The sequence below is a fragment of the Alosa sapidissima genome, chromosome 21, assembly GCF_018492685.1.
Source record: "Alosa sapidissima isolate fAloSap1 chromosome 21, fAloSap1.pri, whole genome shotgun sequence".
Taxonomy (NCBI): Eukaryota; Metazoa; Chordata; class Actinopteri; order Clupeiformes; family Clupeidae; genus Alosa; species Alosa sapidissima.
In genome coordinates this window covers 28,683,042-28,705,375 of record NC_055977.1, presented here as the reverse complement: position 1 = coordinate 28,705,375, position 22,334 = coordinate 28,683,042, and the positions used below count along the sequence as shown (strand labels likewise).

General features: G+C 43.4%; 3 protein-coding genes across 5 annotated transcripts in view; 2 read left to right on the top strand and 1 right to left on the bottom strand.

The window, feature by feature from the left end:
- The first annotated feature begins 1,961 nt into the window (after positions 1 to 1,961).
- rftn1a (raftlin, lipid raft linker 1a) lies at positions 1,962 to 8,741 on the top strand. Its single transcript, XM_042075698.1, has 9 exons — positions 1,962 to 2,112; positions 3,482 to 3,665; positions 3,825 to 3,921; positions 4,601 to 5,045; positions 5,195 to 5,398; positions 5,987 to 6,093; positions 6,183 to 6,286; positions 7,386 to 7,458; positions 7,852 to 8,741. The coding sequence occupies exons 1-9, from the start codon at positions 1,962 to 1,964 to the stop codon at positions 8,254 to 8,256; spliced, it is 1,770 nt and encodes a 589-aa protein (XP_041931632.1). The 3' UTR covers positions 8,257 to 8,741.
- Positions 8,742 to 8,837: 96 nt separating this feature from the next.
- oxnad1 (oxidoreductase NAD-binding domain containing 1) lies at positions 8,838 to 18,214 on the bottom strand. Its single transcript, XM_042075699.1, has 8 exons — positions 18,121 to 18,214; positions 17,560 to 17,739; positions 17,038 to 17,101; positions 12,447 to 12,553; positions 10,939 to 11,080; positions 10,240 to 10,488; positions 9,912 to 10,020; positions 8,838 to 9,556 (listed from the first exon to the last, which is right to left on the bottom strand). Exons 2-8 carry the CDS (start codon positions 17,661 to 17,663, stop codon positions 9,402 to 9,404), a joined length of 930 nt encoding a protein of 309 aa, XP_041931633.1. The 5' UTR covers positions 17,664 to 17,739; positions 18,121 to 18,214; the 3' UTR covers positions 8,838 to 9,401.
- Positions 18,215 to 20,955: 2,741 nt separating this feature from the next.
- gpnmb (glycoprotein (transmembrane) nmb) overlaps positions 20,956 to 22,334 on the top strand; it is an 8,763-nt gene continuing 7,384 nt past the window's right edge. For all 3 annotated transcript variants that reach the window (XM_042076742.1, XM_042076743.1, XM_042076741.1), the window contains exon 1: positions 20,956 to 21,091. In XM_042076742.1, the coding sequence (XP_041932676.1) occupies positions 21,022 to 21,091 (70 nt within the window). In that variant the 5' untranslated portion in view covers positions 20,956 to 21,021. The remainder of the gene's footprint in view (positions 21,092 to 22,334) is intronic.

Sequence of the window (22,334 nt, the reverse complement as noted above, 5' to 3'; positions counted from 1 at the left end):
AGAACAGACAGGGAGAGAGAGCAAGAATAGGAGAGAGAGAGGGAGGGAGAGAACAGATAGGGTGAGAGATAAAGAGAAGGAGAGAGAGAGAGAGAACAGACAGGGAGAGAGACATCACACACAGTTTAGTAACACAAACGTGCAAATGAGATGCGCTTGAGAAAGTGGTTATGCGGGAGAGAGAGGGAGATGCAGACGGGGAGGCTGAAGGAGCAGAACTGGACACAGGAGTGAAACAGACGAGGACTCACTCTCAGAGAACTACAGTCAGCAGCTTCACTCAGTCTTCTTTTCACACACTTAAGGTAAGTCAGGCTCCTTCCTTCCTCTCTCCAACACACACACACACACACACGTTCAGCTTCCTCCACATGTGTGTTGAGATTGTCAGGCTGCACTTGGGAGGATGTGTTGGTTTACTTTGGACACATAAGTCAGTAGTATAAACCCCACCCGTGCATACACCCCAGAATCCTGTCTCCTGAGGGAATGATAATCTGCTGCTTTCACTGCATCTGTCTGTGTTTTTCAGTCTGGGGATATAGTTTAATATGGATACACACACACTACTGAAATATTCATATCATCTTTCTGTCTTTGGAAAAATAAAATGGGTGGCAGTTGTGTGTGGTTACTGTAGGGGTTTCGAGGCGTTAGGGATTGGGTCAGATGAGTTGGGGGGACATTGTGCGATGTTCTAAGTGTATTCCTTTCAGTTCCTTGGAGTGTGCCTGTCTGTCTGTGTACAGTTTTGGTGGTAACAAGGAATTATGTCCTGTGAATCAGGTGCGCAGTGAGTTCACCACTCTCTCTCTCTCTCTCTCAATTCAATTCAAAGGGTACTTTATCTTTCTCTCTCTCTCTTTCTCCCTCACACACACACACACACACACACACTTTCTCTCACACTTCAGTATCTCCCTATTCCTCTCCATATCGTATTCTCTCGCAGCTTCATGAATGTGCCACTCTTTCCTCTATCACCATGTGCCATCACACCTCCCATGCTCTCCCCCCCCTCCATTCTCTTTACCCTCTGTGTGTGTGTGTGTGTGTGTGTGTGTGTGTGTGTGTGTGTGTGTGTGTGTGTGTGTGTGTGTATGTGTGTTCATGCCAGTATGTGAGCCAGTATGTGAGTTCTAAATGCACTGCAGTATAAGTACTGCAAAATGATTTTTTTTGCCCAAGCTGTCACTCATAAATCTATTTAACACTATCTGCTCATGTCCTTGTGTGTGTGTGTGTGTGTGTGTGTGTGTCTGCTTGTGTGTGTGTGTGTGCATGCGTGCATGTCCATGTGTCCGTAATGAGGTTGATTCTCCATGCTGGTGTGTTGGACTGAAGTTTGTCATCTGTGTCAAATCCCACCTGACAGTGACACTCTGCGTGTGATGGGTAGTGCACTGTGTGTGTGTGTGTGTGTGTGTGTGTGTGTGTGTGTGTGTGTGTGATGGGCAGTGCACTCTGCTCAGTCCAGCACAGTCCTGATTGCTGATGCTGGACCTGATTAGCTTACTGAGATTATGGTGACCTACATGTAGAATGGTGTGTGTGTCTGTGTGTGTGTGTCTGTAAAATGACTTCTGATGCGTGTGTGTGTGTGTGTGTGTGTGTCTGTAAAATGACTTCTGAAGCGTGTGTGTGTGTGTGTGTGTGTGTGTGTGTGTTTGTGTGTGTGTGTGTGTGTGTAAAATTATGTCTGCTGTGTGTTTGTGGAATGCATTGCATACTGTAAACTAACCTGCATTCCACTCATAACCCAACTTGATGTTCCTAGATAACTTATGCTCTAGTTGTGGAGGAGTATTTGGGAGTGGTCTCCTCTCTCTCATCACTCTTTTTCTATCTCTCTTTCCTGTTTCTCTCCATCTCTCCTTCCTTTCTCTCCTCTCTCATCCCTCTCCATCTCCTTCCTTTCTCTGCTTTCTCATCCCTCTTTCTCTCCATCTCTCTCTGTAGTGATGGGCTGCAATCTGCCAAAGGGGAGTGGTTCTGGTGATGATGTCATCAGTCCAGGCAGAATCCAGTCCACCGTGAGAAAGACGCAAATACACTCCCAAGGGGGTGTGGCCTATACATACCACTTCCTGGACTTCCTTTTGGGAAAGGAAGGTAGAGGCACACATTCACGCATGCACACACACACACACACACACACACCACACTCCCCATACACACACTAAGATACACACACCCGACACACACACAAACACACACACACAATTTCTTGTCTCTCTTATCTCACTTTTGCATGTGAGTTTTACTTCAGTTGAGTATTTTCCAGATATTGGAACACATACACACGAGCCAAGCCGTGATTTACACGTGTTAAACCCCTCTGCCATACGAGTCTGTCACTCTCGCATGCACACATAAATTCATAAACTCATTTCCCTCTTTGTTTTAAGTCTTCTGTGTGCCAATTAATTCATCTCAGCACACGCACACATGCACACACGCACGCACCTTAGCTCTGCTCACACTAGCGGGTTAAAAATGTAGAAAAGCTGAGAACATATGGACGTTTCTCACACCTTTTATCATATCTCATCTCCTGCTCATGGCTTTTTACTGTGTCTCTTTTTCACTTCTTTCTTCTCTCTGTTTTTCTCATTTTCTCTGTCCGCCCCCCACCATCACTGCCCCCCTCTCTGGAGGTGTCATTTGTAAGATTAAGATTTAATTTAAAGCAACACCAAAGAGTATTTTGTACCTTAAAATAATGTTTCCAAAATCGTTTCAGTGGTTCATCAACTTGTAACAGAGTGAACGGCACTTCTGCATTCGCTTCGCAACCCTCTATCGGCTATAACCGCACTATGCAAGTTTGCCAGATCGGGTAGCGGATCTGTAGTTCGATGGAATGAGAATGAAAATGAGATGGTATAAGAAACTACAAATTTGACTTGCTTCTGATGTCGCAATACATCATACTTTCATAAAATCATGCAACATATTCTACCTTGTCTGTGGACATCGTTATTTGCAAAGCCGGTGCTGGATTAACAAATAGCGTGCATGCTACAGAGGAAAAGTGCTTTGGCGTTGCTTTAATGTATTTGTGTGTGTGTGTGTGTGTGTGTGTGTGTATGCACGCATGTGTGCGTGGTCTTTTCTGTGTAGTCTGTTCTCAGTAAGGATTAAGGCCTCTATGCATAGGCGCCTACATGAGTCTGGTACACTCCACTTTCGACATTTGATTCCATTGTTTTCAAAACAACACAGCACACCTCTGCAGAACCCTTTTGCCGCCACCGCTAACATTACGATTCAATTCTATTCTTGTCAGCACCGCTTAATAAAATCCATTATTTAGCAAATGCTTGCTGGTTACCATTTTCATGTGACATACAGAGTGTCTGCACACTCATGTCAGAGGATATTTGTGGAGTGCAGCTTCACCTGTCCAATCATCTCTCTCTCTCCCTCTTTCTCTCCCTCTCTCTCTCCCTCCATCGCTCCCTCTCTGTCCCTCTCTCAGATGTAGGTGTGTCGTCTCTGCTCTGCCTGTCGTCGGTGAGAGAGTTACCTGTGCAGGTGAGGGAGTGGTGTGGCCGGGGGTATGAGCTGGTCGCTGTTCACCCGTTCGTCCACTCCTGCAGCCCAGAGGCAGCCAGGATGTACCGCAGCCTGCACAGGGCTGTGCTCATCAAGGAGGCAAACGGGTACACACACACACACACACACACACACACACACACATACAGCCAGGATGTACCAAAGCCACACACACATTTTGCAGTCTGTCCCCATCAAAGAGACAAAACGGTGCATGTTGTGGTAGTAAACATCATATGCAACTTTTGTTTTTGTTTTGTCCTCAGCTCTGAAAAGAGGCAGGAGTGTTGCTTGGAGACAGACGTGTGTTTCTGTGGTCACCAAGTTCCCGACCCAGAAGTGTTCCAGAACTACATGAAAAAGGTCATATTCAAATGTTTTTCAATTTAACTTTGAAACTGCTAAACTTAAAAGAATTTTAAGAAAAAAGATGCTGTAACCTTTTGACCCTTACTAAATCCCCCATATCTCTTGTGTGCACAGCGGCCCTCTAAGATATAGTTATCCTTAATACTCATTTCCACTGGGAAACACACTTACTGCCAACATCTAATAGCACTGCCTGTTCATTTAATCCCTCTACAGTGTGCACTGATGTAGTGTTGTTCCAACATTCTTATAAACTCTGTATGCTCATGTTGCATATATATCATCTGTTGTTTACATGAGTGCTTTTTTCAGGCCTCGTTGGCGTAATAGTGGATGTCTTTTCTAATTATTGTTTGCCTTTAATGATGGGTGTGATATGTTTTTTTGTGGTTTGAGGTTTAATGATGGATGTGTTTAGACGTGTTTGTTTTGGTGTAGGGTATACTGGTGGATGAGCGCTGTTCTTGTCTTGCTGCATTACTGGATGTGTTCTTCTCATAGTTATGGCTTTGGTGTTGGATATGATCTTCTTATGTGGTCCTGGGGGTCCACTGAAGGGACCAGGACCAGGTTGATAAGGGTCTGGTTGTGGTTTTGCCTTTAATTGTGGACATATTTATGGTTATGACTAATGTTGGATGTGTTCTCTTGCGGTTCTGGGGGGGCATGGTAGGTTCAGGACCAGGCGGCTAAGGGTCTGGAACTGGTCGGACTTCTACAGCAGCCGGGGGGTGGACCCTGCTTCCCTGGCCACTGGAACTCTGAGGAGCTGTCCTCTCTTCACTCCACCCCCTCCCCTGTGCACAGCCAATCAGAGCAGACTCAGGCCAACCAATCAGAGAGCACGTCTCCAGACATGCGCCTGGGCGGAGGCGGAGGCAGAGTTCCTGGGGTGGAGGTGGGGCAGACGGGCCCAGCTGAGCTGGACAGTTATAAACCAGGGCAGAGCGATGTGGACACACGAGACCGTCCAGACGACGATGGGGACGAGCAGAACACACACGACACACAGCCACCACAGGAGAAGCAGACACAGAACACACACATCACACTCAACAATAATAATGTGCTCCTGAAACGGCCTGAAGACTGCCATCAAACTCCACACACTCAGAACCGTAAGTAGGACTGTGTACACCGGGTCTGTAAATGTGTGTGTGTGTGTGTGTGTGTGGCTGTGGCTGTGTACTGCATTGTTTAGCTCGTGTGTTCATGCCAGTTAAAGAGCAGCTATTCATATTCATTCCCTCATTGTATTTGTTTGTAGGAGTGCAGCTATTTGCGTTGTACAGGCACACAAAGAATCTGATTGGCTCACAGAGGTTCTACTCAGTCAGGATTCCACTGCAGCTACAATGGGAGGCGGGGTTTGTGACAGGAGTCGACGCCCACTGGCTGGATCATATGAACCAACACTTCCTCAATGGGGCCAGCCTGATTGACGGATTTCTATGCCTTGTAGAAGACACAGGTACACGCTCTAACACAACATAAAGCAAATGAGAATGTCCGCACACCGGAGAAGCTCCCAATCTTTAGGTAAAAAACGGCTACGTTTCGATCCTTCGGGATCTTTTTCAGGCAAAACAAGACCCTGAAGAATACTCTGTCAGGTCAAGGGGTTTCCGGTTTTTGGGAGCTACTCTGGCGTGCAGACATTCTATTTTGCTTTACCTTCGTATGCTTTGTCCTGCACCTGGCATAAAGGCAGGTGGGATGTGTACCCAACCACTCTCCCAAACACACTCTTATGCATACATACAGTATGAGTATTCCCAGTACATAGTTAAGTGACCAAACAGGATAAGTTAACTCAAGAGTTAGTGATAAATCTCTTAATAGAAGAGCCCTCTATTCTATGGCTGCATTCTCTTAGCAAAACAAATCCATAGGGCTCTTCTTTTAGGTTAACTAAACCTTATTGATTCTTGCAACACTGTCCATCCAGTGGTCATCCAACCACAGTGTAATAAGTGTTTGAAACATTAGTGATCCTGTCAATTAACTTCATTACAGTCTCTGCCCTCCCTCCTCCAACTCTCTCTCTCTCACTCTCTAGCGCCCTCTAGTGTTCAGGGGGTGTTCATTTTCCAGGCCCCCCCAGATGACGCTGAGGTGACCACATCCTATGATGCTATAGTAGTGGAGCAGTGGACAGTTATTGAAGTGAGTCTTACTAACAGGAGCTACTTTAAAATAACAAACAACCTCTACTGCAGTCTTTACAGTGTGTGTGTGTGTGTGTGTGTGTGTAGGGCGTAGCAGTGAAGGTGGACTACACACCACTCCTGTTATCTTTGGCGCCGTTTGGATGGAGGCTGATGTGTGTGCTGCCTACACCTCTCATCCGCACTAACAGGTACAAACACACACACACTTCCCTCATTAGAGCTGTTCGATGTTAGATTTGTAGTAACCTAAAGACTAGGCTGGGCTAACACATGCGTTACATTCATACAAGGCTTTTCTAGGTGCCCAAAACTTCACATTTACAGTGAAGAGGGGGAACCCCACCACCTGAGAACACATTGAAGAAATCAATCAATCAAACTAGGACAGCATAGGGTACTGGGATTTTTGTTTTGGCCTGATGGAAGATTGTCACCCACAAGCCACCCACCTACACCACTTTCAGCAGCTACTTAGTTGGTCTGGCTGCTGACTGCAGTGAGTGACATGGGATACCAGTGCTGCACCTCAGTGAGTTCAGGATTTCTGTGCATGGTCTCATTGGAAGGACAGCATCTCTACAGCACAGTGTCCCCATTACTGCTCTGGGGCATTGGGTTTGAGCTATGACCAGAGGGAATAATACCCCCTACTGGCCTACCAACACCACTTCCACCAGCCACTTGGAAGTGGTGTTTTAACCAGAGACTTTCTAATGAGGAGACAACACTCAAAAAATCCTCCATAGAAATGCATGGGGCTAGTTTGTAATGCCGTTGTCTACACATATCCCACCCCTTCCTCTGCAAAACGTTGACATGTGAATACATTGAGCCAAACATGTGGTGTGATGTGAATACATTGAGCAAATCATATGGTGTGTTGTGAAGACATCGTGCCAATCATGTGTTGTGAACTCGCCGCTGGAGCAAGATTGGTGTCGTGAAGCCCTGTACACGCACATTTCTGCCGAATAGGATGCCCGATGAGTGCCCAAAAATCATTGCAATATGGCCGCCGAGTGGAGGGACTTGCCTAAAAGGACTTTGTTTTAACCAAGCCCATACCTGCATAGCTTCAGCTACTGGCTGTTGTGTAGAGCTCAAGTCCTCAATTCTCTCTCTCTCTCACACACACACACAACTAAAAGCTGACCAAATGGTACACACGCTACATTTCCACCCAATTGAAACCAGTGCTGCACCTCACAGGAACTAGTTTTAGAGCTGTACGAGCCCCAGATGCAGCTGAATCTGGGCTGACTCCTGTGTCCTCCCTCTGTCCCCTAGCGACGGCAGCCTGGCCACCAAGCAGATCCTGTTCCTGCAGAGGCCCGTGCAACTGCGCAGGAGGGAGCGCCGGGTAAGTGATCCATCATCCAACTCCATTAGTCCAGTGCATGGACTACTAACACTAACCAATTCCAATTTACATCAGTTACAGCCAGTCAGTTGCTGTCATAACTCACCTTGAGTTGTTTTGTAAATGTGTGCAGAGAAGTGCTGTGTTGTTTGTGATTTGCATGTGTCTGTGTGCGGAAGTGTCTTTTGTGTGTGTGTGGCTCTGAGGTCTCCAGGGGAAACTGCACACAGCCAAATTTACTCTTTCTATTCCTACTCTGGGCGCTAATATTAGCTTCACAGACATCTAATGAAAGGAGGATCTGAGGTTTGGACTAACTGTACACTCTCTCTCTCTGTCTGTCTGTCTGTCTGTCTGTCTGTCTGTCTGTGTGTGTGTGTGTGTGTGTTGCAGAAGCTGCTCTTCAAACGGTTGAACAGGACAAAGAGAAACTCGCTCAACTGCGGAACAGAAGACGCTGAAACAGGATGGGCAATATCTCCCCAGAGGGAGGAAGAAGAGGAGGAAGAGGCAGACGGAGAAGGAGAAATGGAGGAGGAAGAGACAGGCGAAAGAAAAGAAGAGATGATCAAGGAGGAGGGCAAGAACCAGGAAAGCACAAAGAGTGCAGAGGGAGTCAGCCAATCGGAACCTCTGGATGAAAGAGAAGATGGTGTGGCTACAGAGGACAATCAGGAAGTAGGAGGGGCAAGTGAATGCACCAATCAGGATGGCCAGAGTAAAGAGGAGGAGGAGCTTAAACAGGAAGAGGAAGTGAGGCAGTATGCCACGCATGCTCTGTTCTCTGGGGTCTGCTGACAGGAGTGACATCCCTCCATCATATCAACCAGCAACACTCCTCTCACAGAGCCAGAGGCTGAACACCCTGACCAGGTCAGAGGTCGGAGTCTGGAGACAACACACTGAAAATGTGGACTGTGTGTGTAAAGCACAAATCCCAACACAACTACATCAAATGGCTTTTTTTTGTTAAGATCCAACCCTTATTTCTGTATTCATTTAAACTTTTGGCCAAAATCTTTGAAAACTCCTTCGAGCTCCACCTTCAAGCGGAATTTCGGTATTTTTCAACCTAGGGTCAAAACAAGGTTAATCAGAGGACAAAACAAGGTTAATCAGAGTAGTTTTGAGTAAGACCGGAATATGCATTTGTAATGAAATAGCATATAGCCTCATATATAGCATATAGTCTCAAAATATCATCACAATTTAATGCTGGTGTGGAGAGGGTCCCTGCAGAAGAATGTTCACCTTTCTAAGTATAGAGAAAGAGTATTAAACAGGACTGTTTGAGAGAAACCATCTTTCAACATTCTGCATATAAAACTGCATATGTGTGATGGAAACGTGTGTTCAACAGTTCATGCAGACAAAAGAAATGGCCCACAATTGTCTTATATTTAAAAACCCAACTTGGAGAAGTTCATTGTTAACATTACAGCAACTGCATTTCTATGTGCAATGTTCCATAAATACTTTCCTCTCGCATGAGTCCATCTGTACAAAGAGCACTGAGCTGATCTGAGCATCTGCTTTCTGAGTGTAATAAAAATCAAAAGAATAAAAACACAGATTAAAAGCTGCTTGGCGACGTCCTCTCTCCTCTGTTCCTGCGCTAGGTAGGCAGTCCCAGATCCAGGTTAAAGCATGCAGTACTCTACAAGCTGGAGACTTAAACTGCACTCAGACTCAGGGAAAAGGCAGGAGAGAAAAAAAAAGTTCCAATGTGAAGTTGTGTGTCTTATTTTCCGTCCAGAGAATAATCTCAGGACACGTCCATCATCCCCAGAGGGTCTCCATGGAAACATTGAGTGTTGTTGTTGTTGTTGTTGTTGTTGTTGTGTATGGCCTGATTCCAGCGTAGAGCAGCAGGCAGCAGCGGTCAGGGTTCTGACCCAGATGGGTCCGATGCGGTCCGGTTCTCAAGGGGTTCTGGGAAGGATCTACCACCACTTCTCATAGCGGATGCGATCCTCGGAGAGGCCCTTTGAGCGCAGAAAGTTCGACACGCTTTCGATCATGGGCGGAGGACCGCAAAGGTAACAGAACGTCCGCTCACTCAAACAATGCTCCAGCTGCGCCTCTGATATCCGCCCGTCTGCACACACACACACAGAGAGAAACACAGTGACTAACAGCAATTCCTTGATGCTCTGTACATTATATAAAGCTCTAGAAAAAAATAAGAGACCACTGCAAATTTTTCTGATGTTATCCTATGGTTGCTGAATGACAATCAAATGAGCTGATTGTCAAATTCAACTTTGCAGTGGTCTCTTCATTTGGAATATGACCGTCAACTCATTCGAATGTCACTTGCCGACTGTAGGATAACATTACAAAAATGTGCAGTGGTCTCTTAATTTTTTCCAAAGCTGTATCCCATTACAATTACAGGCTCTGGTAAACATAATATATTCATGTTTATTGTGCTCTGTGTGTGTGTGACATACATCTAACGTAAGGTTGAAGCTCCTGCTCAATTTCTGCTGTCTGCTGCGTAACGTGGAAGTTGCCGGAGAATGTCTCAGGAAACTCCTTACACACCTCTATGATTGAGCTCTGGAGACCCAGGGAATAAACACACCCACGCGCACGCACAATCCCATTAAGCAGCATTCCTCTAGATGAACATAAGCAGTTTTTCATATTTACATTCATGTCCTCTCATTCACACTTAATCTCACATGCCTATTTACATGTGCACATTCTCATGAGGATATGTACGTAGTTTTAAAATACTCTTCCTTAGACACACAAACACACACCTCACTCACATACCTTGAAGAGCAGCTCTTGTGTGTTCTTGGCGCTGTAGAGGAGGTGTGTGTGTCCTGGTGTGTATGTGCGGTCAGTGGTGTGTGTGTGTGAGTGGCGCTTCAGGTCTGCCGCGTGTAGAAGCATCGAGTAGAGGGGGTTGATCCCCACGCCCCCGGCAATCAGAAGCAGGTCCAATGGGCTGTTGTCAGGGGTGGGGTCAAAGTAGAAGTCTCCGCCCACTCGCACTGCCACCTGGGCGCCCAACGCACACTGAGAAGGAGACAGATGAGCACACACACACACACACACACACACACAGTACAGTCAACATAGCCCTCTGATCCTCACACACTTAAACCTGCAGTTGGTAAGTCTGACAGATTGAGGCCAAAATTTTGAATGTTTACAACTCTCATGCCCCTCCACCTCTACCACCGAGCACCCTCTCATCGAGTTTGAGACAGTTAGATCTCACACAGCCCTGCTCTGATTGGACCAGAAGAACCGGGAGCTGTGGATTTTTGTAAAACAAATAACAGGCTCTAGGTGGAGGTAGAAGTGCAGGTTTTTTCCAAAACCGGGTGATTTATGCTGTTCTGTTGGAGCATAGTGTCGGTTTCAGTGAATAGGATCAAAAAAATCTTGCCAACTGCAGCTTTAACACATATCAAAAGGGAATGTAAAGGCACAGTCCACAACTGAAACACTCAGCACACCAACCTTGGTGTGGATCCAGTGTGCAGGGGGATGTTCTGTGAACTTGACGGCCAGCTCGATCACGCCTTCCCTCTGGAGCAGACCAGGGGCCGAGCACATGGAGAACCCCCCCACTTTCTGCATCCCAGGAATGAAGAAATCAACCCTGCGGAGGAATTTAGACACACACACACTTTATTTTATTTTATTTATGCATTTAGCTGATGCTTTTACAGAGCAGACACAGATACCCCAGAACCACAGGAACAGAGAGATATATAGGGGCAACCAGCCAATGGAACCCTCCCAATATTCATACCGTGATGAATGGAACTTCTTGAGAGACACACACACACAATATTCAACTCAAAGTTTGGCCCCTGAATCTGCTGCTGCTGCTGACTGGTACCGAGTCATCCAGACAATTCATGAAATCTGGCGAGTTCACACACAGATCTCCGTTTCACACACAAAAAAAGCTTGAGTTGCTACAGCCAGCAGTTAACGCAGCCAGGCAGCTACAGTGCTACACTCTGAACATGTAAGCTCACAGACATGCCCCCAGAGTGTAGCACTGTAGCTGGCTGGCTGCAGCAAAAACACTTTTCAGGTCCTCCTCACCAGTGTTGTGCCAGTTCACAGCTTTTCTGAACTAGTTCAAGTTCAGTTCATACATGCTTAAAGTGCACAATATTATTCACAATTTTAATTCTGAACTAGTTCAAAGTTCAGTTCATTTTACCTTTTTCGTGAGATATTCAAATAAATACTTTTTTTCACACTACGAGCTAGAAATCACTATACGTTCTTTGAAGCTGCTCATTGTCTACATTTGCTCATGACACTGCAATTGTGGGTTTCTTACCAGGTGATGAAACTTGCAGCAGTACAGACAAGGTAGACCAGTTCTATACTTAGTGCAATGAAGTCCAGCCCTCCGCGCTCTCGTCGTTGCTATGCCTACCCCGCTCTGCTGCAATTCATCACGGGTAACGTTGTGCAGAAGCCAGTATGCTATTCAACTATTCTCAGCCGGACACTACGTTGCCCGCAATGCATTGCGCACACAATGTCAAAACCATTTCTGTCTGGTGATACATGATTTAAGCGGCACCAGCGAGAATAGAGGGAGGAACTTTCGTTTCAAAAGAGAAAACAGATGTCACTCAGTTTTCAATGGAAAACAAATTCCAACGTTCATTTACAGTGATGTCTGCCGTTCATGACGCATAATGTGAACTAATTCACGTTCAAGTTCTTTATTAAAAAATGTGTTGCGTTCAGTTCAACATTCACGAAAAAATTAGCGTGTTAAATGAACGCGTTCTTTTGAACTCGTTCACGCACAACACTGCTCCTGACTACAGCTAATGCCAAATAACCACTTTCCACATGACCTCTATACCACATCTGGTCCCAGGTCAGTCAGAACATCCTTCTCGAGTGTTCACAAACACACACACACTTTTAAAAAGAGTTAGACAAGGGCAGGGTCAAGGTCACAGGTGAAAGGTCAGAGGTCATGTCCTCACCATTGTCCAGCTCTGAAGCTGAAGTTGGGGTCCGGTACCTCCAGACGCAGTCTGCGGATAGACGCCGACTCGTTGATGATACCACACACACGAGCAGGGAAGACGTCCTGTGAACACATTGATGACATCATCAATCATTGACAGACACTCAACCAAATCTCAGCTCAGGACCTCAGCCTTTAGTTTCAACCCGAGATCGCTGCTTTTATGTTTCTCTTAAGTTACAGGCTCACACTGCGCTTATCAATTTCTGTTGCGCGTCATCCCCTCCACATCAATAGCAATACACATGACATGAGTAATGTGCTCTGTGACACTATTTGTTTTCTGAAGAGCATTTGTTCAATGTCACCTCCCAATGGTTGAAAGGCACATTGCACACTTTTCCTCCTCCTCGTCCTCCTCCACCCAATCAAATCCTCAGTAGATGGTCAACAATATGTCAAAACTGCAGAAAAGTTTATCAACACCATCTTCTGCATATTCCAAACTGTGGGTTCCAAACCCGTGGTGGGCCCCCCGAAACCCAAAAAATGCAGTTTATCCTAAATAACTACCTGAACCGTGGCACCGAGGATGAAGACATTTTTATGGTATGTTGGTCTCAAGGGCCCACATCAACCTAGCCCATAATCACTCATTTGTGATTTGCACCCCCCCTGTAAAAAATGAAAATGCAATATCATTCTGCTTTAATCGCCCCTCTCTTCAGTTAAGATGTTCAGAACTGCACCAAATTTTATGTGTATGATTAACCTGACATTCTGTGGAGGTATGCCATTTCATAGAATTTCATCCATGGGGGGTCTAAAAAAATGAAGTTATTTGTACATTTAGTGACTGTACACTCATTGGCCGGTAGATGGTGGTGCACACACATACACACGCGCACACACACACAGGCACGCACATACTATCGGTATTGGCAATTAGAACGGCCGATAGATAATTACAAATTTAGTAAGATTAAAGGAAAACCAAATATTCATCATTTGGCAGCATTTCCAGCATTGGCGTTACATAGTCGTTTGTCCACCAGATGACGCATCGTTGCAGTGAGATGTAATTTGGTTGGAAGTTAATCTAAAGTGGGTTGGAAAGACGCTGGACAACACTGTAGTTTACCGCAGAGAACGTCTAATAAGGGTAGGATGATTTTCACATGAAATCTAAGTCCCATTTCTTCTTGAAGCCAAAATAAATCTGAGAATGTTTATCGGACATGCTTGATTTTAACTGCAGGTACGTTAATCTTATACAAGTTGTATACCCACGACCTAGGTAAAAAAATGTTAGGCCTACCGTTAGCAAAGGTTGAGTGATGGAGGCCAATTTGATTATTGACCAGTGTATTTGTAGAAAACCATAAATGCGGTTACCAAGCAAATTGATTTCAGCCACTGATCTATACTGTGCGATGGATGATTTACTAACGTTACGTCTGATACAATTTTGCCTATGGCTATACATGCATGAGACTTTGTTTGTTTGAAGTGCTTGTTTAGGGTGTGACTGTGAGAGGTGAATCGATGTGCTTTGATTCCAGCTTGGTAGTTGTAGTCTATGCGATTAAAAAGCATGTGTGTGTGTGGGAAGTATCCAAACAATGATGGCTTTCATTATGGCTGCTTTAGCCACAGACCTTCAGCTACTGTACAGTGGGTCCTATTTAGAAGTGGCCACTTCATTCACGCTTTCTGTGATTCATGCAGCTGGGTGAAATGTATTACAACCTTTCGCCAAGAGGTGGCAGCTTAAGTCCGCTTGATACTGTAAGCCAGGTGTTTTCAACCAGTGGTCAGTGGTCCGGGGCCATCAGTATTTTTCCCACGAACAATCAACAATAACGGACACAGCTCTCAACTTGGCCCGTTAAAATGTGAACAGTCTAGCGACGCATTTCATGAAGTCCCTTTTGGACATGTCAGTTATTTGTACCACTGGTTAGATGTAAAACTGCATTTCGTTTTAGACTATTGGTATTTAATTTGTGCATTGACAATAAAGTTGAATATCATATGAACTAAAGATGACTAAAATCGTGCATATGTAGAAGAAGAAACATTAACAAAAATCCATGGCATGACCTCTCTTCTTGATAGCTGTTGAAAACTGCATGGAAATGACAGGGATTGTTTTGTTTGTTAATAAATAAATAAATAAATAAATGTAAAACTGATACCTTCTGCTTTCCCCAAATACAATGTAGCCTACAGGTGTACATGACCTTTCATCAGTCCAGTTGCAATGGATGAACTGTGTTGAACTGCCCTACTTGCAGTGGTGGATGGAATGTAACGAAGTAACGAATTGCTACAGCAATTATCTGTACTTTTACTCCGCTACATTTCTACAACACCATCGTTCCTTTTTAAGATACATTTTATGATCAGTTTTTTTTCTCTCTGACAAACACGTTTGTTTTACCGGGCGGCGGGGTTGCTACCAAAGATTCTGGAGCGCTACGTGCCCAGCTTCTAAATCTTTGAAACATAAGCTTCTAGTCTAGACCAGGCAAAGCGTGAGCTTGTAGCCATCTGCATTCGGTAGGCTATATTCACCAGACCCATGGCTCCACTGGACATGCAACTGTGTTCTCTGTCTGTTATTTGCAGCGTTAGGGCCTCCTCTCAGATGAGATTGCTATCTGCGGATCAGCAAAGTTACAGGCTATGCCCATGCTTCTGTCACACGTCTGATCATTTGCGGCACAAATGAATGGTAGACTATTATAGAACCGCTGGCCGAAAAAAACGTAACATTTTCCAGATTAGGAATTATTTCTTAATTGCGTGTGATCAAATAAAGAGGCATAGCCTACAATTGGGGGGTAGTAACGTGAGCGCTCATTCAATGTCTATGTGCGTCTGCGCAAGTGAAACTGAACCTAATCATAGACACCTTTCTTAGCAACATTTCTGTTCAATCAGCAGAATTGGCATTACGATCCACCCAACGTTTCCCTTGTCTACCCCGTTAAACTTCAGGCTCTCGTGTTTTGCGAGATATTTTAATCAGCAGATCACCCTAGTAGATAACCAGAATTACAGTCTCTAGAATTGTAGGTCAGAATGTAGGCCACAGATGGTAAGCACAATTGCAAAACTAGCTTAATTAAAATGCCACAGCCCATACTGATTTTTCTTTTAGAAGATAGATAGATAGATAGATAGATACTTTATTGATCCCCAGGGGAAATTCAAGGTCTCAGCAGCAGCATACATACAACACAAACACATTCTTTAACAGCAGAAAGAGTAATTCAAGTATATAATATAAAAACACAACTAAGCAGTAAGGACAGTAGAAGATAAAGAATATGCTAAATATACTAAAATACAAATTATACTAACACTTAATACAATATATAAAAATATACTAAAATACAAATTACAAAAATACAAATTATACTAACACTTAATCTAAATCAATTCTAAAAACAGTATCCACATAGTGGTGATTAATAAATCAGAGGCGCTTGCAATGACTGAGGCATAGAATATAGATATTAAGAGAATAAATCATTATGCAAGTACTTTTAATACTTAAAGTACATTTAAAAGCAGGTACTTTTTACTTTTACTTAAGTAGGGTTGTCATTGTGGTACTTTTACTTTTACTAAAGTAACTATTTCTCTGTGTATTTATACTTTTACTTAAGTACTGAGTTTCAGTACTTCCTCCACCACTGCCTACTTGTGATTGTTTAGAGATTTTAAAGGTTTTATAACAATGTTTCAAATTTTTTGGCTAGTGCTACAAATCTATTCACCTTCGCAGCGCCAGCAGGCTACTTGCTGTGCAGCCCGCACACATACACAGGCAATGCAAACAAGCATATACAAAAGTTTCAAGAGTGGGGATGGAGTAGAAGATGGATACAAATTGATTAGTGTTATTTATGTTCGCTGAACGGATGTACAGGACTGAGCGGCGGTCATATTTTGTACCGCTATGTGGTTTAAGATTATTTCACCCCTGACACAGCAGCCAGTGGAAACAGGTAATGCATGGCTGTAGGAGAGGTTCGCAGTCTCCATTCAATAATTGTATGAAGGGTTTGGATCAGATCTACACCTTAGCTCCAGAAATCTATTGCCATCATATGTTTTATAAGACATTGGTTACTATTGAGCATCTCACCAGCAAGTCAATAATTACTATGAGATGTGTTAAAGTGTATTCTGCTACTTGACACAATCAGGGGGGAGTTTTTGACATTTGTAGGCAAACAAGAGCTAACTAGCATGTTCGAGATCTAAATAAGGGATACTCGGTGACTTTAAAAATGACTAAACCAAAACACAAGCACATTCAAGTGGCCTGAATGATCGTTTTTGCCTATGAAATAAAAAATAAAGTGATGACCTCCCAATCAAAATGCCGTCCCCTTAGATGATATTATACAGCTGTTAAATGACATCACACAGCTCAAAGAAGCGTTAGACTAGTGGTTTGATGTAGGGGAGAGACTCAAACAGCTTCTTACACTTTTTACCAAGACTGGCCAAAACAACTCTATACCAGATCCCAAACAGTCAAAATCAGTATGCGAGGCTGTGTTTGGGAGGAAGTGTTAATACACACACACCATTTGTCTGAAGTTACTGGCCGTTCTCTGCAAGTGGTCAACCCTTCCAGGCGTCGTCATTTGTCTACAACAAAGAGGATAGAGTGCATGTGATAAAATAATACTGTTTATCAGGACACAAAGCACAAACAACAACATGAAATCCCTCACAAACGTGCCTCCTCTTGGAGAGAGATGGACTTTTTGTAACCCTAGGAGGCCTTGGTATATTTCATGACATGGTTTACAGCACATCATTTCCAACCAAAAGTAATGTTAATCATATGATTGACACACAACAAACTGTTCAACAAAGTATGAGACACAATGTAGACGTTTCCAGAGGAACAAACAAAATGCTGGCCTGTGGCCTTACACAATAATCCATGAATGTACTATGCTTAACAAATGATTTAACAACTATGTATCGATACTCTGTACCCCGATCTTGTAGACCACAATGTGAATATAAACCACAAACTGCACATAATAAACAGGTTAAGCACCCAAAATAAACAAGAGGTAGATTCCAGACTGGCTTACCTTGAGAAAGTGCAGGAATACAATGTGCCCGGTCGAAGAAAACCTGCTATTCCAGAAGAGAAGAGGTTTCTAGCGGCCGTGTTCAGTAAACAGGTAGCACTCATCTCGCCTCCTTGAGATAACTAACTTTACCAGAATGTCTGTGGCTGTGAACAGTCAGCAAAGGATGGCGAGTGCCTTCTGTGGACATAATGACAATGAATTTATAAGTAGACAAATAACGTGAAAGTTCTAGCAGAGCAGCAACCTCTTTGTTGCTTGGCTAGCTAACGCTGTAGGTAGCTAACGTTCGACACTATCATCAGCAAACCAGCTTTCTCTGATATTTTAGTAGATGTTTAACCCCCGTTGCCCAACTTTGTAAACTAGTTCCAGGCAGTTTTTTTCTCGGAAAGTGCTCATTAATCTGGATGACTTACTTGGAGATATATCAAGTGGCCGGCTAGCATACATTCATTCATTACACAACACCAATAATGTTACCATTATGGTCGTTAACAGTTGTTCCTACAAACGTATTACTGCCAAGTATGTATACGTAATTGATTTCGACACACTCACCAATCAATGTTAGATGTATTTACATCATCTTGTTTCATAACTCCTGTCATGTGTAACCAACACACACACCGGTGTACATGACCTTCGACTACGGAAATAATTTGTCCTTCATTGGGGATTTTTTTTTACTGGACTGTGCATCACGGATGTGTTGTAGCGCCCCCGTGTGGGAAGGATGCTGCCTACATGCAAATAATACTGATAATGCTGATTTGCAAGTAGCCTATTTGTGTGCAATATGTTGGGTATAAATAAAATATTTGCATGTATTGTTAATAAATGTGTGATTTCCTTCCTCTGTCTTCTGCTGCCTTTTCAAAGTCCATTTCTGTCCTCTTCTGTCAATTCAATTTGATTCATAGAGCTAGGCTATTGACATGACAAAAATAAACGTTGTATTGACAAAGCATATCTAATTGTACAGGTAGTTAGTAGTATGTGAAGGAAAGAAAACAAAGACAGAACATCATCATACAGTACTGCAACAGCAGTGTGTGTGTGTGTGTGTGTGAGAGAGAGAGAGAGAGAGAGAGAGAGAGAGAAAGAGAGAGTGGATGGGAGAGTATGTGAGTGTGTGTATGGGTATGCATGACTGTGTGTGTGGATGTGTGTGTGTGTGTATGTGGCTATGTGTGCATAACTGTGTGTGTGTGTGTGTGTGTGTTTGTGTATGTGTTTGATTCTTTGTGTGCTTCACTGATGAGGTGATCCCTATATGGCAAGCATATAATAATAATAATAATACCTTCGACTTATATAGCGCCTTTCATGGTACCCAAGGTCGCTTTACAACACATGGATGGGGGGACCTCACTAGTAACCACCACCAATGTGTAGCACCCACCTGGGTGATGCACGGCAGCCATTATGCACCAGAACGCTCACCACACACTAGCTTGAGGTGGAGAGTGAGGGAGTGAATGAGCCAATTACAGTGGGGGATGATTAGGGGGCCAGATTGAATGAGCCAGGTTGGGAATTTAGCCAGGACACCAGGGAACCCCCTACTCTTTACGATAAGTGCCATGGAATCTTCAATGACCACAGTGAGTCAGGATCTCGGTTTAACGTCTCATCCGAAGGACGGCATCTCCTACAGTGCAGTGCCCCCGTCACAGCACTGGGGCATTGGGATCGATCTTTTTTGGCCAGAGGGAAGAGTGCCATCTACTGGCCACCCACCAACACCACTTCCAGCAGCAACCTAGTTTTCCAAGGAGGTCTCCCATCCAAGTACTAACCAGGCCCACACCTGCTTAGGTTCAGTAATTCAGCTAAGACAAGGTATCCATTGGTCTGGCTGCTGGCTATATATCTTGCTGTGACTCTTGCACTCTCTTACTCGCCTAATAGTATTCTTAGACTTTGGTTGTTCTTAAAGTTTTGAAAGTCTGGGTACATTTTTTCTTAATTTAGGAAAGAATTGTTTACATATTTCTTACCATTGGCAGCATTCAGTCAAGAAGTGAAACTCCTTGGTTGCCATTGGTGCACAGCATGTAAAGGTTTTACTGTCTGATATCAGTGACTGTGAATAGTCTGCCATATAGTGTACTCTCTCTTTTTAGGGCCAAATCATACTGAAGTTCATTTTTTCTTTTTTCTTTTTTGTTTGTTTTTTGTTTGGTAAATTGGTTAGGCCAAATTGTTTGAGGAAGGGTGGCAAGGTCCTGAGGCTGACTACTTGGTTGGATTATTGGCTTTATAACAACAGGTGTTTGAATTGAATTTGAAAGCTCTTTTTTCTATTTTAATTAATAATGGGTATTGGCATAATTCAGCCCTGCATGCATTGTTAGGTGTGTTCTTCTGTACCTTGAGGATACTTTTGCGGAATGCAGATCTTCCTCTTCTTCTGTCTACTGTTGTCTGCTATCCATAGCCTACATTTCCTGAAAAGCTCCTAAAAGTATGATTTTCCATTGAGATTGCCAGCTATAAGGGCTCACACTCACTGCTATGCCTATCTTCTTACAGATGTGAGTGAGACTCACTTGAAAAGTAAACAAAAAAGGCACTGAACAAAAAGTAGTTGTCCCTCATGAAGTTGAGCTGGCCTGTGCAGACATACTGAAGTCAATTAGCCAGGCTTATTGGAGACCTAATAGAATATGTGTAGCCTATAGCAGCCTGTCCTTTGAGTAGTTAATATCCTACTGCTCATTTGAGAAAGGTGAACTGCTGCATTAGGCTACTTGGAGTAAGTCTAGGTCTACACTCTAGTTTAGATTCTCAGATAATAATAACTATTGTATAACCATTGTCAAAATGTGATTCATTAAAATGTGCCTCAATCCTATTCGGCTACATGTTTTGTGAGCCTAACATAAGCTATAAAACATTTTGTGACCATTGACAACGTTGTCCAGTGAATATAATCTGATGTTATTTGGCACGTGTGCAGAGCTTGTCTGGATCCTGTGACAGAAAAGGGGACGTTTAGGTCGCGCCTGGCTGACTCATGGTCGATGCATGAGGTTCCATCAGATTTTGTCATGAGAATGAGTGTGTCATTGTGAAATTGGGAGTGACGACACCACAAAAACGCTCCTCGGGGTCACCAGAGGTGAGAGGAGGGAATGAATCCATCCATTTGGATTGTTTAAATCCATTTGGATTTTTGTTTGTGAGGGGGTACAGTAGCTGTGCAGCTGAGTTTTCATGAGTGGCGTGAGTCCCGCGAGCGAGCGCACTAATAAGACATGAGATGCATCTCGTTATGAAGTCGTCACATGATTGCGCGCGCCATGACCACTATTCAATTATGGCCCGGGCGCAGGGGGGGAAAGGTGCACGGGAGCCTGTGCGATCAGACGGCACAAGAAGGACCCGGGAGTGGACGCTAAAAAATCCTCGAGTAATAAGACACGGGAGGGTGAATTTGCACGCGCTAAAGGAGCTATGGAGGTTTTAAAATGTATATGCTTGCTCATCTGCGCATTTGTCATCGCTCAAGTCGAGGGGAAAAAGAGTAAGTATTTATGTTCATTAGGATAAACAATAGAGCGTACAGAAATTAATGTTATTAAATACATACAGGCAGTTACTCATTCTGTTTAAGAAAAATGTGTCTCTCTTCAAGCTGTACATCCTTTCTTAAAAGAGCAAAAATTGCATTGGTCTTCGTTTCTTGTACATTAACTGAGCAGGGAGATATATTAGGCTAATCAAGTTCTGGGAAATATTAAGTTATGTAAGTAGGCTAGTCGATTCGTTTAAAAGTTGTTATAGGTATGATTTTCTTATCTAAATATTTTATTTTGTGAATGTGGTAAATCTGGAAACTCCTTATCCTGTTTATTTGGCGCAGTGGTGTCCGCGCGCTTGGCCTCAGTTCAGTCCCATGAACCCAATTATGCAGTTACGTGAAGGCGCGCACCATGTCTTGTGAATTGAGTTTCTCGGAACAGACAGTTGTGCGTATTCACTTTAGTCTCTGTTAATTAAATACATAGATAGATAGATAGATAGATAGATAGATAGATAGCCAGGATTATTACACAGACTGGAAATACACTGGAATTTGGTTATATATTTCAGATATATTGAAGCATGTTGGGAACGATTTGATTTATTGTATATCCTAGTCTATTTAATGTTTTCATGGGTTGATTCACGTGTGGAGGATTGTCTCTTCTATTATCCTTTAGAAGATACATAAGAATATTAATATTCTTTATATTCTTCCTACCCAAACGTCCACATCAACAACATATTGTATCATGTTCTTCGCGTGGTGTAAAAGGTTAGCCTGCTGCATTCTTGCCCAAGCGTCCATTACAGGTGTTCTGTTGAAGGACTTTTAAATTAGAATCATTAAAAAAATAATAATAATCTGATTTTGTTGTCAAAATGCCAAATACCTATGACACAGACTATATCATTAATAGAATCGAGGTTAAACGAATATTTGCCATTTTGTTTTTAGTTGTTTAGGGGGTTTTAGTTGGTTACTTTTTGCATGGTCATGTTAATAGCCTAATGTAAAATGTAATTATAGACTATGTGAAATATTTTAGTAACCTTGTGTATTCAGAGGTTCAGAACGACCATCATTGGAGGTCTAGAATTTTCTTTAGGCTTTATTTGAATAAACAACAAAACAACAAGCGTCTTCACCTTACATAGCTTGAATAGGCTATACCTGTCACATCTGGACTTGTTGCATTGCACCGCCTAGTGGAGATAAGAAGAGAGCCACATCCATAGTACGT